Source organism: Ochotona curzoniae, unplaced genomic scaffold, assembly GCF_017591425.1.
Source record: "Ochotona curzoniae isolate NIBS_2020 unplaced genomic scaffold, NIBS_Ocur_1.0 scaffold_274, whole genome shotgun sequence".
Taxonomy (NCBI): Eukaryota; Metazoa; Chordata; class Mammalia; order Lagomorpha; family Ochotonidae; genus Ochotona; species Ochotona curzoniae.
Window position 1 is genome coordinate 6917872 of NW_024467101.1, and position 13067 is coordinate 6930938.

Consider the following 13067-nt stretch of genomic DNA (forward strand, 5'->3'; position numbering starts at 1 on the left):
AACACACTTATCTCTTCATATCATGTATATGTAATTGCCTTCAAACCACAACTGATGCAGAAACAATCTTGTTCAATAAACTATCATGATTAAAAAAAAAGATTTTTCAGATAATGTAGCCTATGAAATCACATAAATTTATTAAACAATGAATTGCTGGTTTCTATGTCATCTAAGAAACATTAAGAAATTATCTTTTACCATCAGAAAGGAAAAAGGCTGGCCGGTATTGTGCCACAGCAAATTAAGCCACTGCCTTTGGTGCCAGCGTCACAAATGAATGCTGGTATACCCAGCCACTCTGCTTCGGATCCAGTTCTCCAGCACACATGGGAAAAGCAGCAGCAGATGACCCGACTGCCGGGCCCTTGTCACTCATGTCGGAGACCCAGACAGGGACCCTGCTTCTGGCTTTGGCCTGACACAACCCTGGTTGACGTGGCCATTTGGGGAGTGAACCAGTACATGGAAGATCTCTCTGTCGCTCCCTCTAACTCTGCCTTTCAAGTAAGTAAGTAAATATTTTTAAATAAAAGAAGAATAAAGACGAAAACAGAGACAGAGCCCTGTAGTGTTGGTAATTTTTATTTTCTTCTAAAGATTCATTTACGTATCTGAAAGTCAGAGTTTACAGAGAAAGAATCTTCCATCTACTGGTTCACTCCCGAGATGGCTGATGGCAAACGCTGGGCCAGGTTGAACTCAGGAGCTGAGAGCTTCATCCAGCTTTCCCACATAGATAGAAGGGGAACCAAACTCCTGTACCTTCCTCCACTGCTTTTCCCAGGCCATTAGCAGGGAGCCAGAGCAGAGGTAGGGCAGCCAGGACGTGAATCAGAACCCATATGGGATGCCAGCTGTGCAAGCAGCAGCACAGCTACTCTACAACATTGGCCTCTGTGGGGCTGGCCATTGGGGGCAAAACAAGGGGACCATAAGAATCGGCCTGCAATGACTACCTTTATAACTAAGCAGCAACAAAATATAACCCAAGCAACAAAATGAAAATGCACAGATTTCAATGATATATGTTAATAAATAAATAAATAAATAAATGGGGAAAGTTCTGCTTTGTAGTAGAATGCCAACAAACTTGAAGAGGCTTATAAAGTTACCATTTAAGAACTATTATAAGGGCCCAGCACAATGGCTCAATCAGCATGCTGTGATAACTTCCTCTCAAATGGCTCACAGGGGGAAAGCTACTGATTTTCATGGTTTACACGGCGGTTATTTTCCATAAAGTCTCCCCAGGAACTCCACTACCAAACACCAAACCACTGCTCCAGGGTAAATAGAGTAAGCTTCCTATAAACCCTTAAAAATATTTCCATCAATTCTTCGATACATAAGCTTGGATGGTTTTTGTTTGTTTGTTTTTTTAATGGACTTGTGTCTTTGAACAGACACCTGACTCAATATATACAGTAATTCAGGAACATGGAACTCGTGGCCAATAGCACCATAGCCCAGGACTCAAAGCAGCTTAGGTCACACCCATACTTTTCTACACAAGATTGCACATCTGTAAATGGATGGATGTAAAAGGGACCAAAGGAATTCTATAGGAAACTTGAAACCAGCAGAACCTGAAGTGTTACCAGCCTAGGCCAGTGACAAAGGGACAGACCCAGAAGGACAGGGTCAAGCAGTTTCTCACAGGACTGGGTACTCTGAGTTTCACTGGAGAGACAGACAATCCAGGTACCCTGCAAGGCAGGTGTGCTCTGCCCTCTCCCCCATCTCCTGCCAGGGATTCCCACTGGCCACACCCAACAGGAAGCCAGAGAGCCGGGGAGGCAGATGATGGGTGGAGATAACCTGACCCTGAGTGTTCAGGAAGTTGTCAGTAGAAAGGTGTCATTTCCCAGCTCCTTTACTTCCGCTTCCTGAGCAAGAGGCTCAGGATGAGAACTGGTGTTGCAGGACTGGAAGGTCTTGAGGTCTTCCTGCCTCTCTGAGCATGTGACCTGTTTACCTCCCATGGCACCGGATCCCGGCCGCCTCTGCATGGACAGTGCAGCTCAGCATTGGGCTGGCCTTTCTCACTGCTAAAAAACCAAAAGAAAACAATCTGTCTCATTTCAAGAAAAAAAAAACCTGATTGGCCTTTGAAGTCACCTGCTCCATGTGAACCAGTCCCTGTGTCCAGGGCAATGGGACACTCCTGATGGCTCAGCTGAAAGCCTGTATCTGAGGCCTCTCAGCTCATGGAGGTCTCTCAGTCTCCTCCTCTTATACAAGTCCTGCCTGTTGCCTGGGCTACCGAGTAGGATGCTGGAGACTTGACAGGGAAGTGAATGGAGACTGGACTCAACCATGATCAGAAGAGTAAGAGAAAGATCCAGCAGCCTGCCAATTTTGATTCTGTTTCATATTTCTGCTCAAAATCAGAGGCTGTTTTTGTTAGATTTATTTTTCATTTGAAAGGCAGTTACAGAAAAAGGAGAGATGGAGACAACAGTCTTCCATCCACTAGTTCACTCCCCAAATGTCTGCCAACAGCCAAAGCTGGGCTGACCTGAAGCCAGGAGCCGCGAACTTCCTCTGAATCTCTGGGCCACCCTCCACTGCTTTTCCAGGTCATGAGCAGGGAACTAGATGGGAAAGCGGAGCAGCTGGGACACAAACTGGCAACCATATGGGATGCCAGCACCACAGGGAGAAGCTTGGCCTACTTTGCTAGACACTGGCCCCCCAAATCAGAGCTTTAATTGTGGATATTTCCATACATTCAAAATGGCTTTGCAGGGGGTGGAGGGTGGCCAGGGTTGTGGTACAACAAATTGAAGTTGCCACTTCCAGCACCTACATTTCATACTAGGGTGCTGGTATGAGTCTCTGCTGCTCTGCTTCCCACCCAGGAATGCATCTAGAAAGACAGAAGACTGTCTAAGCGTTGGGTGCCCGGTGACCAATGCGGCTCCTGGATTGGACCTAGCTCAGCCCTGCCTATTACAGCCATTGGGGGAATGAACTGGAAAATGGAAGACGTCTGTCTTTCTCCCTCCCTGACACCTACTTTTCAAATGAAAAGAGGAATTTTAAAATTTGGGTTTTGACTGTAACATAAGGCATGAAATAGACATTGTAAAAATTTAAAATATCACTGACAAAAAAAAGTCCTCATTGTAGTTTCTACTTCATTGGTCATAATTTAGAAAAGAATTCTGACTTCACCATGTTTATAAGAAAATGCTTCTTTGGGTCAAGTCTCACTTCTTACCTGGATTCAACCACCTTCTCCATTCTATCATTTTTTGCTAAAACTTCAACTGGAAGCTTGGTAAATTCTTCTCAGTGCACAGATTCTTCATGAATTTTTTTAAATCTTCTAACTGCAAGAAAAAAAGAGAATTGTTTATGTCCTCTTAGGAATCACACTTCTGAACTAATTGAACACTAAATAAGTAGGAGAGGTCTTCCACTGAGAACATGCACTTTGGGAACAGGCATTAATTGGAATGCCCACATTGCCTGTCGGAGCCCAGGTTCAAGTTCCAGCTTTGCTTTACACTCCAGCTTCTTGCTAACATGTGCCCTGTGGTTCCTGCCATCCACATGGAGACTGGAACTGAGCTTGGACCTCCTTGCATCCACCAAGACCCAGCCTTGCTTTTGCAGGTATCTGGGAAGTTAACCAATAGAAGACCTGTCTCCCTCTACATTTCAGGTAAAATAATGCATCTTAAAATTGTAGTCATTTTCCAGCAGATGAGCATTGTACTGCAGAGCCATCCTTTGAGGTGCTCACATCCCGTATCACAGCCTTCTTCAGGTTCCAGCTACCACACTTCTGATTCAGATAACAGCCCAAGCACCTTAGTTTCTGTCACCCATGTGATCCCAGCCCCAGCCAAACTAGTCACTTGGAAAGTGAACCAGGGGATGGAAAAGAGGTGTCTGAGTCCCCCCCATCTCTGTCTGGTACTTTTCCTTTCAAATAAAGAATTCTTTAGAAGTTATTTTGTAGGGACCAGTGCAATGGCTCAGTGGCTAAATCCTCACCTTGCAAGCACTAGGATCCCAGATGGGCATATGGGTCACCTCTCGGCTGCTCCACTTCCCATCCAGCTCCCTGCTTGCAGCCTGGGAAAGCAGTTGAGGACAGCCCAAAGCCTTGAGACCCTGCACCTGCGTGGGAGACCTGAAGCAGGCTCCTGGTTTAGGATCGGCTCAGTTCCAGTGGTTACAGAGGGAAAAAAATGCCAGTAGAAACAAATATTTCTTTTTTTCCACTTCAGATTTTTTTTTACTTATTATTTTTTTAAATCTGAGGGGCAAAGAACAGAGAGAGGGTCCTTGCCTGCTAGTTCAGCCCCTGAAATATCTAGAAAGTGCAGGCTCAAGCAGGAACCTAGAAATTCAATCCAGGTGTCCAATGAGTTTAAGGAAATCACCATCTGAGCAGTAACCACTGCCTCCCAGGGTCCACAAAGCAGGAATCTGGAATCAGAAACTAAAGCCAGGGATCAACCCCAGCTACTCCAAGAAAGGACAAGAACCTCCAAACTCACATTTTAGCCATCAGGTCAACACCTACTCCTTGGATTAACTTTAACTGCAATGTTAATTATAAGAATCTTCCAGCAGTTTTTGAACAGTAGTAAATACTACTGTGCAGAGTTTTAACTTTTTTTTTAATATATTCATGTTTCAGATTTATTAATTTACTGTAAACTGTATTAGTTTACATTAGATTTCACAATGAAAACTAGCAATGATGAAAAGTAATATTCACATAAAAGCTATTATTGAAAGACAAAGTAAGTATATTATTATTTTAGGAATGTACTCAATTACTTTTTTATAGCATTTAATTTTATAACAACATTTCATAGGCTCTGATGTCCCCCCTTCCCCTCCTCTTGCCCTCCCCCCATAGTGGATTGTTCCACCTTATTGCAGAGTTTTAACTTTCAACTGGTGATCAGCTGTATAAAACTAGTAAATGTGAACTAATAAGAGTTTTCTATTTTTCAAAAACATTTTTACTGGAAAGACATATTTACAGAAAGACAGAGAGAAAACTCTCCCACCTGCTGGTTCACTCCTCCAAATGGCTACAACAGCCGCTGGAGCTGAGCCAATCTGGAGCCAGGAGCCTCTTCTGAGTCTCCCACATGGGTGCAGGATCCCAAGGCCTCACCCATCCTCTGCCACTTCCTCAGGCCACAAGCAGGGAGCTGAATCAGAAACGGAGCAGCCAGGACACAAAGTAGTACCCACATAGGATGCTGGCACATTCTGGCAGAGGATTTGGCCAGTTGAACCATCGTACTGGCTCCAAGTTTTATGTTTCTTAATACAAAGAGTAGTGTTGGTTGAACTGTTTTTTCCAAAAAAGATGTGCCACAATTCTCACACCTGTGACAGTAAGCTTATTTAGAAGTAGGGCCTTTGCAGATGTAATTGAGATGTGAGTTGCAGCAACTGGTAGGTGCAGCAGTTAAGACAACCACAGAGTACCCAGGTTCAAGTCTTGGCTCTGGCTCCCAAATCTAGCTTCATGCTAAGGCAGACACTGGGCAGGTTCAACTAGCTGGGTCTCTGCCACCCACATGGGAGACCCAGACTGAATTCTCAGCTCCTGGCTTCATCCGGGCACAAGTCCAACTGCTGCGGGTGTTTTGCAGAGGCAATCAGACAGGAGCTCTCCATCTCTTTCAAACAAAATAAATAGTATGATGTAACAGTCACACAGCATGTACCTTTTGAAAAAAATGGTAGGGACTAGCACTGTGGCTTAGTGAGTTAAGTCAACACTTGGCAGTACCAGCATCCATGTGGTTGAGTCCCAGTGGCTCTGCTTTCTATCCAGCTCCCTGTTAACGTACCCGGGAAAGCAGTGGAGGATGGCACAGTGCTTGGGCCCCTTCACCCATGCAGGGAACCTCAAAGAAGCTCCTGGCTTCGGCCTGCCCAACCCAGCTGTCATGGATATTTGGGGAATAAAGCAGCAGATGGATGATCTTTCTCTGCCTCTAACACTGCCTTTCAAATACATAAACTAAACTTCTTTAAAAATTCCAAATTTTGGGCCCAGAGCGGTAGCTCAAGTAGCTAAAGCCTAGTAGCTAAAGTCCTTGCCTTGCATGCGCCTGGATCCCTTATCGGCACCAGCTCTAATCCCAGCAGCCCCGCTTCCCATCCAGCTTCCCACTTGTGGCCTGGGAAAGCAGTTGAGGATGGTCCTAAGCCTTGGAGAGCCCCGGAAGAAGCTCCCAGCTTTGGATTGGCTCAGCTTCTGCCACTGCGGCCACTTGGGGACTGAATCAGTGGATGGAAGATCTTCTCTATCTCTCCTCTCCTCTGTGTATCTGCCTTTCCAATAAAAAAATTTTAAATCTTTTTTAAAAAGCCTTAATAAAAATACATCTTTTAAAAATTTCAAATTCTATAGCATTACTCCAAAGAAGATACAGGAGTGGCCAAAAAGCAGCTGTTCAACAGTCATCATCAAGGAACCAGAAATCCAGGTCACAATGAGGCAGCCCTGGTCTCCACGGAGATGGGGATCCTCAAAAAGTCAGGGAGATAACATGCACTGGTGAAGACACTGAAATGCTTACCCACCCAATTTCCGGGGCCAGCTCCTGCTGCTTTCCTAGGTGTATCAGTAGAGCGCTGGATGGGAAGTGGAGCAGCTAGAACTCAAGCAAGTTCATCCATGGGATGCCAGCATCGCAGGCAGCAGCTTAACTTGCTATGCTACAACACTGCCTCTCCCTACACACTCACTCTCTCACTCTCTCTCTCTCCCCCCCCCCCCCAAATCCCAAGCCCACTTTGTTGCTAAGGTACACTCAGGACGGCAGGAAGTGACATCTCAGACAGTTGGGTCCCTGGCCCACTTTCGATTGCCACTTCCTGCTCATGCACAACCTGGGACGCCTCAGGTGTTGGTGTAAGTGCCTGGGTCTCTACCACCTGAACTGAGTTTCAGGCCCCTGGCTACCTCCACCTGGCCCAGTACCAGCTACCCCTGGGATTGCAAGACCAAAGCAAGGAAGCTGGACTTCCTCTCACTGCCATGTTATCTTTCAAGCAAACATTGTTTTTAAAAGGACAAGGTTTACAAAAGGAACAGCTGCAATAGTCAACTTGAAGACTGTTTATAGAGTATCAACGCTGGTGATTTAACCACAGATAACCATAAAGATGTCGAGATGAGGGAAGATAAATTCCCGAGCCAAGTCCTTATCTCCCAGGTGCTAACAGTTAACGTCAAGTGTAAAACTAACAATTGAGAAACAACCCACTGAAGAGGTACATTAGTAATTTCTAATTAGCATCACCTAACATCGAGAGAAAGAGCTAGAAGAATGAAAACCCTACAGCTGGAGGACATTTCTTCATGATAAACCTTTATTAAGTTCTGGGGGGAGAAAAATCAACGTAAATACATCTTTAAAAGAAATATGGCAATATGCAGCTGAGGGACAAATGAGCCTACTTTTAAAAAATGAAGACATTTCGGTTTTTTAAAAGAATAAATACTAATAAACTGAAGACATTTGTATCTCCAGCACAGCCTTTTCTGCCACCTCCAAGCCTCCTTTCCTCACGAATACCACACAGACCACAGCAAATGGAACCGTAACAGGACGATACCAATCCTCTTCCTCAACCACCAGTGGTGAACACCCATCACCCCGCAGGTGGCAAGCATCTCATAACCGCAGGGACAGAGGTCCCCAAGTCTTTGCTCCTCAGTTACCCGAGACACATCGTACACACATCTTCCCAGAGGTTAGCTCTCTCTAGACACACACAAAAACCAAGGTTCCATCCCCCAGGGAGGACGCTCCAACATCGGTCCCCCGGGGTGTGCGGACCACGCACTCCGGCCTCGGACCCCCGCTCGCTGAGGAGGCCTGGTGGGGGGACTCGTGGGGAGAAAGGGGGCGAGCCAAACGGGGACCAAAAGCACCACCACCGAGGCGGGGGTGCAGAGCGGGAAAGACGGGGCTCCTCGCGGCGTCCCGCGCGCCCTTCTCCCGTCTCCAGCACCCCCCGCGTCTGAGCAGCATCACCTGCGCCTCAGGGGAAGGAAGCGGAGGCTCCCCAAGAGTCACCAGGCCGCGAGTCCACAGTCTCGCGGGGACCGAGGCCTGCAGAGGTTTACGGACCCGAGGAAGCCGCTCCTTCCCGCTCGCCGGCCCCGTCAGGCCCCGCGCGGCCCACGCCGGTCCGCCTCGGCCTTTCGCGCGCCTCGGGACGCCCATCTCGCGCCGCGGCCCCGCCTCCCCGTTTCCACGGCGACGCGGCGCGAGAAAAATCCCGCCCAGTAGCCCGGAGTTGGCGCAGCCGCAGTTAGGCAAGCGACACACCTCCTCGGGGCCCCGTGGCGCGTGCGCGGTGGGGACTCACAGCCTTGGCAATCCCACGGCCCGTCCTGCAGCTACTCAGCTTCCTCCTGTTCCCCTTTCACAAAGGCAGCTTGGTGGGGAGCGTTACTTCCGAGTTAAGTCTCCTGTGGACAAGCATGAGGGATGAGGTTCCTGTCGCGAGGCGGACGCAGACGGAAGTCCTCCCCTGAGCCTCTCTTGGTGCCCAATGGTTCCGAGTGCGCGCAGGGGCGCACTCACGCGTGGACCTGGGAGGCATCCTTGCAGCCCTACCTAGAATTAGAATCCTGTTTTTTTTTTTTTTTCATTGACTTGGGTCCATGTGAAAATCCTTTAGGGAAAACATTTTTTAAAAAACAGCGTGTTAAGTGACTCAGGAAACACAGGTCATCTGTATTTTTATTCCATTTCATAGTTTGTTTTTTTAAGCATTAAGCACATTAGCCAAGTTTAATAAGAAATGCACCTGGTAGACTAGGCAAGCATCCCAGAAATGAGAGCTACTCATGAATTTATATTTTTAAAAGATTTGTTTTTATTGCAAAGTCAGATATATAGAGAGGAAAGATAGAAAAGATCTTCCATCCACTGGTTCACTCCTCAAGTGACAGCACCGGCAGGTGCTGTGCCAATCCAAAGCCAGGAGCCAGGAACTCTTTCAGGTCTTCCCCGTGGGTGCAGCGTTCCAAAGCTTTGGGCCATCCTCAACTGCTTTCCCAAGCCACAAGCAGGGAGCTGGAAGGGAAGTGGAGCTGCTGGGAACTGGTGCCGATAAGGGATCCTGGTATGGTCAAGGCAAGGATTTTAACCACAAGGCCACCGCACTGGGCTCTTGTTTTTTTTTTGTTGTTGTTTTGTTTTTTTCAAAGTTCTACTTTAGTAGACACAGGAACTAACTTCAGAGACCACTCTTAAAAAAAAATTTTGAGGGCCCGGCGCAGTGGCGCAAGTGGTTAAGGTCCTCGCCTTGCACGCCCGGGATCCCATATGGGCGCTGGTTCTAGTCCCAGCAGCCCCACTTCCCTTCCAGCTCCCTGCCTGTGGCCTGGGAAAGCAGTCGAGGACAGCCCAAAGCTTTGGGACCCTGCACCCGCGTGGGAGACCCGGAAGAGGCTCCTGGCTTAGGACCGGCATAGTATCGGCCTGTTGCGCTCACTTGGGGAGTGGAACATCGGACGGAAGATCTTCCTCTCTGTCTCTCCTCTCTGTATATCTGCCTTTCCAATAAAAAAAATAATAAAAATAAAAAAAAAATTGAGCCCGGGCCCGACGCAGTGGCCTAGTGGCTAAAATCCTCCCCTTGAACACGCAGGGGTCCCATATGGGCGCAGGTTCTAATCCCAGCAGCTCCACTTCCCATCCAGCTCCCTGTTTGTGGCCTGGGAAAGCAATCAGGGACCACCCAAAGCCTTGGGATCCTGCACCCACACGGCAGACCTGGAAGAAACTTCTGACTCCTGGCTTCAGGTCAGCTCAGTTCTGACTATTGCGACTGCTTGGGCAATGAATCAGCAAATGGAAGATGTTTCCCTCTCTCCTCCTCTCTGTATATCTGACTTTGTAATAAAAATTTATTTGAGCCCTGGCTCCTGGAGATCTTCCTCTTGTAAGGCAGTGTCAGATTTTTCATCCACTTGTTTACTCCTCAAATGGCAGCAGTGGCTGCACCTCAGCCCTTCCAAAGCCAGGCACCAGGAGTTTCTTCTGAGTCTTCCAGATGGGTGCCAAGAGCCCAACGAGCTGGGTCATCCTCTGTTGCTTTCCCAGTCTACAGGCAAGGAGCTGGATTGGAAATGGACAAACTGGGACTTGAACTGGTGCCCCTGACATGTTGACATTGCAATCCAAGGCTTAGCCTACTATAACCTAGCTCGGAGGCATCACTTTTATCTGAAGCCGTGGGACTAAACTATTTTAAAATAATGTGTCAAGTCCTAACAACAATGACATATTTACTTGATGCAAATTTTGCTGTATTTTAAATATTTTTTGAAGGTTTTTTTTTTAATTTTTGAGAGATTTACAGAGAGAAGAGGAAGAGAGAGATCTTCCATCCGCTGGTTCACCCCCCAGATGGCCACAACCGCTGGAGCTGAGCTGATCCGGAGCCAGGAGCCTGTTCTGGGTGTCCCATGCAGGTGCAGGGTCCCAAGGACCTAGGTCATCCTCTGCTTCTTTCCCAGGCCATAAGCAGGGAGCCGCATCAGGAGTGGAGCAGTTGGGAAATGCACCAGCATGCATTTAAGATCTGAAGCTTGCAGGTGGAGAATGAGACACTTCTACGCTAAATCAGCTCTTACAAATAATTTCATGAAGAATTAGGGAAAAAAATGTTCTCTTTTATTCTCACCAACACCCAAGGCCATTTCCTATACTGATAACTGAAAGGTTATTAGTTGCCAAAGAGGGCATTTGTAATTACAAATGATCATTCCTGCCAGAAATACCAAAAACCCTCAATGAAATGAGGATTTATAAGCTTCCCGCCTTTGCCTGGCACAGGTGAACCATTTATGGCTGCCCTTCCTTAGTAAATCACTACCTTTATTGCTAAGTGATTATCCCCTGGTCTTTTTAAAGAAGGCTAAACCGAGACTTGGAGAAGGTAAGAAGTGGGCTGGGGCCAGGTTCTTCACCCGACAAAGAAGAGCTTAGAACAAGAGCAGATCCTAATTAGGATATATTGGAAAATTCAGGAAATCTATTCCAGGCCACCATCACCAGGAGCTGAGCACTGATTTCATGGATGGCTGAAGCAGGTATTAAAAAAAAAAAAAGCTCACCAATTCTTCATATAGAATAAAACGTTGTCTGAAAGTCTCCTTTTCCCTTAAGGACTCTAAGAAAAATAGCTTGTGACACGGTCAGATTTCAAGGCTAGATTAGAAAATGCCAAGGCAGCAACTCTCCAGCACTCTCCATTTTTCTTCTCTGGACGCTCGTCCTGGGTCCTGGTCCCTCTAGCCGCCAGTTTATAAAGAAGCTCATGTGACAGAGACCTCATTTGCCACTCGCAGCGCCCCCCCCCCATTAACCACCAAACCATCGCCTCCACACCCCTAGGGGGCTTCAGAGCTGCCCCAGTGGATGCCCACTGCACCAGAAACCAACTGCGTGTGCAGGAACCCTTTTACAAGTGTGGGAGTAAAATGAAAGGTTACAGCCACTGAGTGTGGGGAAGGGAGGAGTGGTTAACTGCACAGCCAGAAAGACAGCCAGTGCTTGGAGTGGCAAGTATGCTACAGTTGCCTCTGTGAGCCTCACAAAAAGTCTCTTCCTGTTCCCCTTCAATTTTAGTGTCCTTACTGCCCCATCAAACACCTTATCCTACTTAAACCTGGCAACCTCCCTGCGAGTGGCTCATGCTTTTTCTCCAAACCCAGGCTTAGGATATAATTCGATTGTTTAATTTTCCGCAGTTGGTAAGAGATAGGGCAAAGCTGCGGGTGCGAGACTCTGCAGGGTCTCTCCCACCTGCCTCTGGCCTTGCAATTTAGTTGCTGAGAAACACCAGGGGTGGGAAGGGGGATGCTGAGTGTCTGGTGAAAAGTGTTCAAAAGTCAGCCCCTTAAAAAAAAAAAAAACATAGGCTCCGCTGCTGCCCTTTCACAAGACAGCTGTCACTCCGTGCTTCCCTCCTCCCGCGATGTTGCATCAAGCAGTCCCATGGGACTCAAGACTCGGGCCTGCAGTTCAAGGGAGCAAGGACGGCTGACCCCGCATCTGTGCTAGTGTCCAGCCCCAGGCTGCACACACGTGTAAACGCTGCGCAACACACACACACACACACATACACACACACACTTTCTTTCCACATTTCCGCCAACTATACTTGTACTTCCTGCTTCTCATGGCAGGAAGTTAGAAAAAAAATTGAGATATATAAGAGGGAAAGACCAATTCGCTCAAGTCCCCAGTCACTTTCATCAAAGGGGTGACAACTGAGTCACGCAGCACCCTGCCTTTCTTGCTTTCATCACCTTTGCGCCAAAGTGCAACCAAGTCACAGCTTTAGCCCTCGATCACGAATGAGTGTCATGAGCCCGGCTTGAAAACCGCCAAGGTCTCTCCTGAAGCAGATTTCCCACGGCCGAAGCGTGCTCCCCGACAAAGGCAGCTCCCCACCATCCCCACCACCACCAACCCGGACGCGACCCTCACAAGCTTAAGCGGTGGCCAAGCTCGCAGGTCGCCTCGGGGCCTGCGCACCCTCGGGGCCAGCGGGCCCACGGAAAGCGGTGCGGCGCGCGTCTCCCCGCGTGCGCCCGCTCCGCACCCGCGCGTGGGAACACGGCCATCCTTCTCCCCCGCCCCCGGGGGCTGCCCACAGCGGGCGCCTGAGCACCCCGGGCAGGGGGCAAGGCCTTCGGCCGTGTCGGTTCGCAGCCTCCTACCAGCAGCCTCCCGCCTCCCCGCAGCCGAGGGAGCGCGTGGGGGCCGAGAGGGGGCAGCGCGTGGCGCCGCGTCTCTTTTCCGCCCGGCACCGCGGCAGCCACCTCACATCCGGGCGCGCGGCGGCGAAGGCGGCGCCGCCGAAGGCCGAAGTGCGTGGAGGGAGTTATTAAGGGGGAGAGAGTGGAGAGAGGGGTGGAGGGTGGCGGCGGGAGGGCCGGAGAGGAGGGGCGGAGGGCCGGGCCGCGGTTACGGCGGCTGACGAGAGACAGCCCGAGCTGGTAGTGGCGGGGCGGGGGTGGGGAGGGAAGGTAAAGGAAAGGA

The 13067-nt window shown here is 48.8% G+C and overlaps 1 protein-coding gene across 1 annotated transcript in view; it reads right to left on the minus strand.

Annotated features, from left to right (window-relative positions):
- The window catches only part of SFI1 (SFI1 centrin binding protein), a 51729-nt gene extending 48209 nt beyond the window's left edge, over positions 1-3520 (minus strand). The window contains exon 1 of the mRNA XM_041003468.1: positions 3227-3520. Within this exon, the coding sequence (XP_040859402.1) occupies positions 3227-3249 (23 nt within the window). The 5' untranslated portion in view covers positions 3250-3520. The remainder of the gene's footprint in view (positions 1-3226) is intronic.
- Between the last annotated feature and the right edge of the window lie 9547 nt (positions 3521-13067).